Source organism: Salpingoeca rosetta (assembly GCF_000188695.1).
Source record: "Salpingoeca rosetta unplaced genomic scaffold supercont1.11, whole genome shotgun sequence".
Taxonomy (NCBI): Eukaryota; class Choanoflagellata; order Craspedida; family Salpingoecidae; genus Salpingoeca; species Salpingoeca rosetta.
The window spans coordinates 959,117-960,425 of record NW_004754923.1 but is presented as its reverse complement, the minus strand read 5'-3'; the positions used below and the strand labels follow the sequence as shown (position 1 = coordinate 960,425).

At 58.1% G+C, this 1,309-nt stretch overlaps 1 protein-coding gene across 1 annotated transcript in view; it reads left to right on the top strand.

The window, feature by feature from the left end:
- The window catches only part of PTSG_04914 (uncharacterized protein), a gene marked incomplete at its 5' end in the record, with an annotated part of 3,490 nt that overhangs the window by 965 nt on the left and 1,216 nt on the right, over positions 1–1,309 (top strand). Inside the window, 3 exons of the mRNA XM_004994174.1 lie at positions 151–251; positions 367–432; positions 742–1,178. Coding sequence (XP_004994231.1) covers positions 151–251; positions 367–432; positions 742–1,178 — 604 coding nt within the window. The remainder of the gene's footprint in view (positions 1–150; positions 252–366; positions 433–741; positions 1,179–1,309) is intronic.

Here is a 1,309-nt window from a genome sequence, read left to right as displayed (position 1 = left end):
GTGTGTGGTGGGTGTGTTACAAGCTTCTCAACACTGTATCTGGCCGTCACTAGCCTTTACCACCCTTCCTTCTCCCCACCCCTCCCCCCATCACCACCGCCACTACCCAACCGCTAATCCCCAAGCCCCACCACCCTTGTCGCTGTTCAGCACTTTGGCAGCACGAGCGAGCGGTTTCGGGACGACAAACCGCGAGCACCAGCGCCGGGCACATATACGGACCCGCGCACCGCCATCACCGTCAGGCAGACGTATGTTCACGCACAGGCACGCACATACCTGAAGTTTGTTTCCCCTGCTTCTTCTCTCTTCGTTCGTGTTGCTCTCTCACCCTCACCACCACCGCAATCATCACCATCACCACAGGTCGGGCTTGAGCGGGCTGCCATTCCAGCAGACAGCGCCGCGCTTTGAGGAACCGCACATCATCAGGTGCCTCGTGTGCTCCCTGCACTGTGATGCTGTTGTCGCCGTGTGTGAATGGCCCAGCCACGCCACGTGGAATAAGTGCCTTGCACTCACACGCACATACACTCACAAGCACATGCACACACGCAATACACGCACACACACACTCACAAGCACACGCACACACGCAATACACGCACACACACACGCTCACTCACTCTCTCTCTCTCACACACACACACACACACTCTCTCTCTCTCACACTCTCTCTCACTCACTCACTCACTCACTCACACTCACTCACACGCTCGCACGCACAAAAACAAATGGCAGGGAAACGCCTGCGCCGATTGAGTACAGCGTGTCGATGCCTGCGGCCAGCAAAGGCGCCACAAGCGCATTTCATTCCACAGCGCGCCGCACGGAGCCTATGTTCAAACGCGACACGTTCATGACGCCGAGTCCCTTTGACTACCAGAGGGAGGAGGACACAACAGGGGCAACCTTCAAGTCTGGTGAGAAGCAGAACTATCACGCCGCGTTTGGTGTTCGGGCGCGGCGTTTTGGCGATTCAGAATGCGACATACACGTGCCACCGCCCACCAAGTATGACGTCAGCGGTGAGCAAAAACACAGACCGGAAGGGGTGCCCAAGTCCCAACCACACCCCGCGTTTAGAAGCAGGACCAAGCGGACACAGCTCCCCGTCACAAACACAGACACGCCCCCGCCAAACTCATACAACCCAAGCCCGCCCAAAAAGCAAGGAGGTGCGTTGGTGCTGGTGGTGGTGTCTGTGTGTGTGTGTGTGTGTGTGTGTGTGTGTGTGTGTGTGTGTGTGTGCGTGCGTGCGTGTGTGTGGGTTGGGGGGGAGAGTGAGTGCGGAGGGGAGGACAGAGAC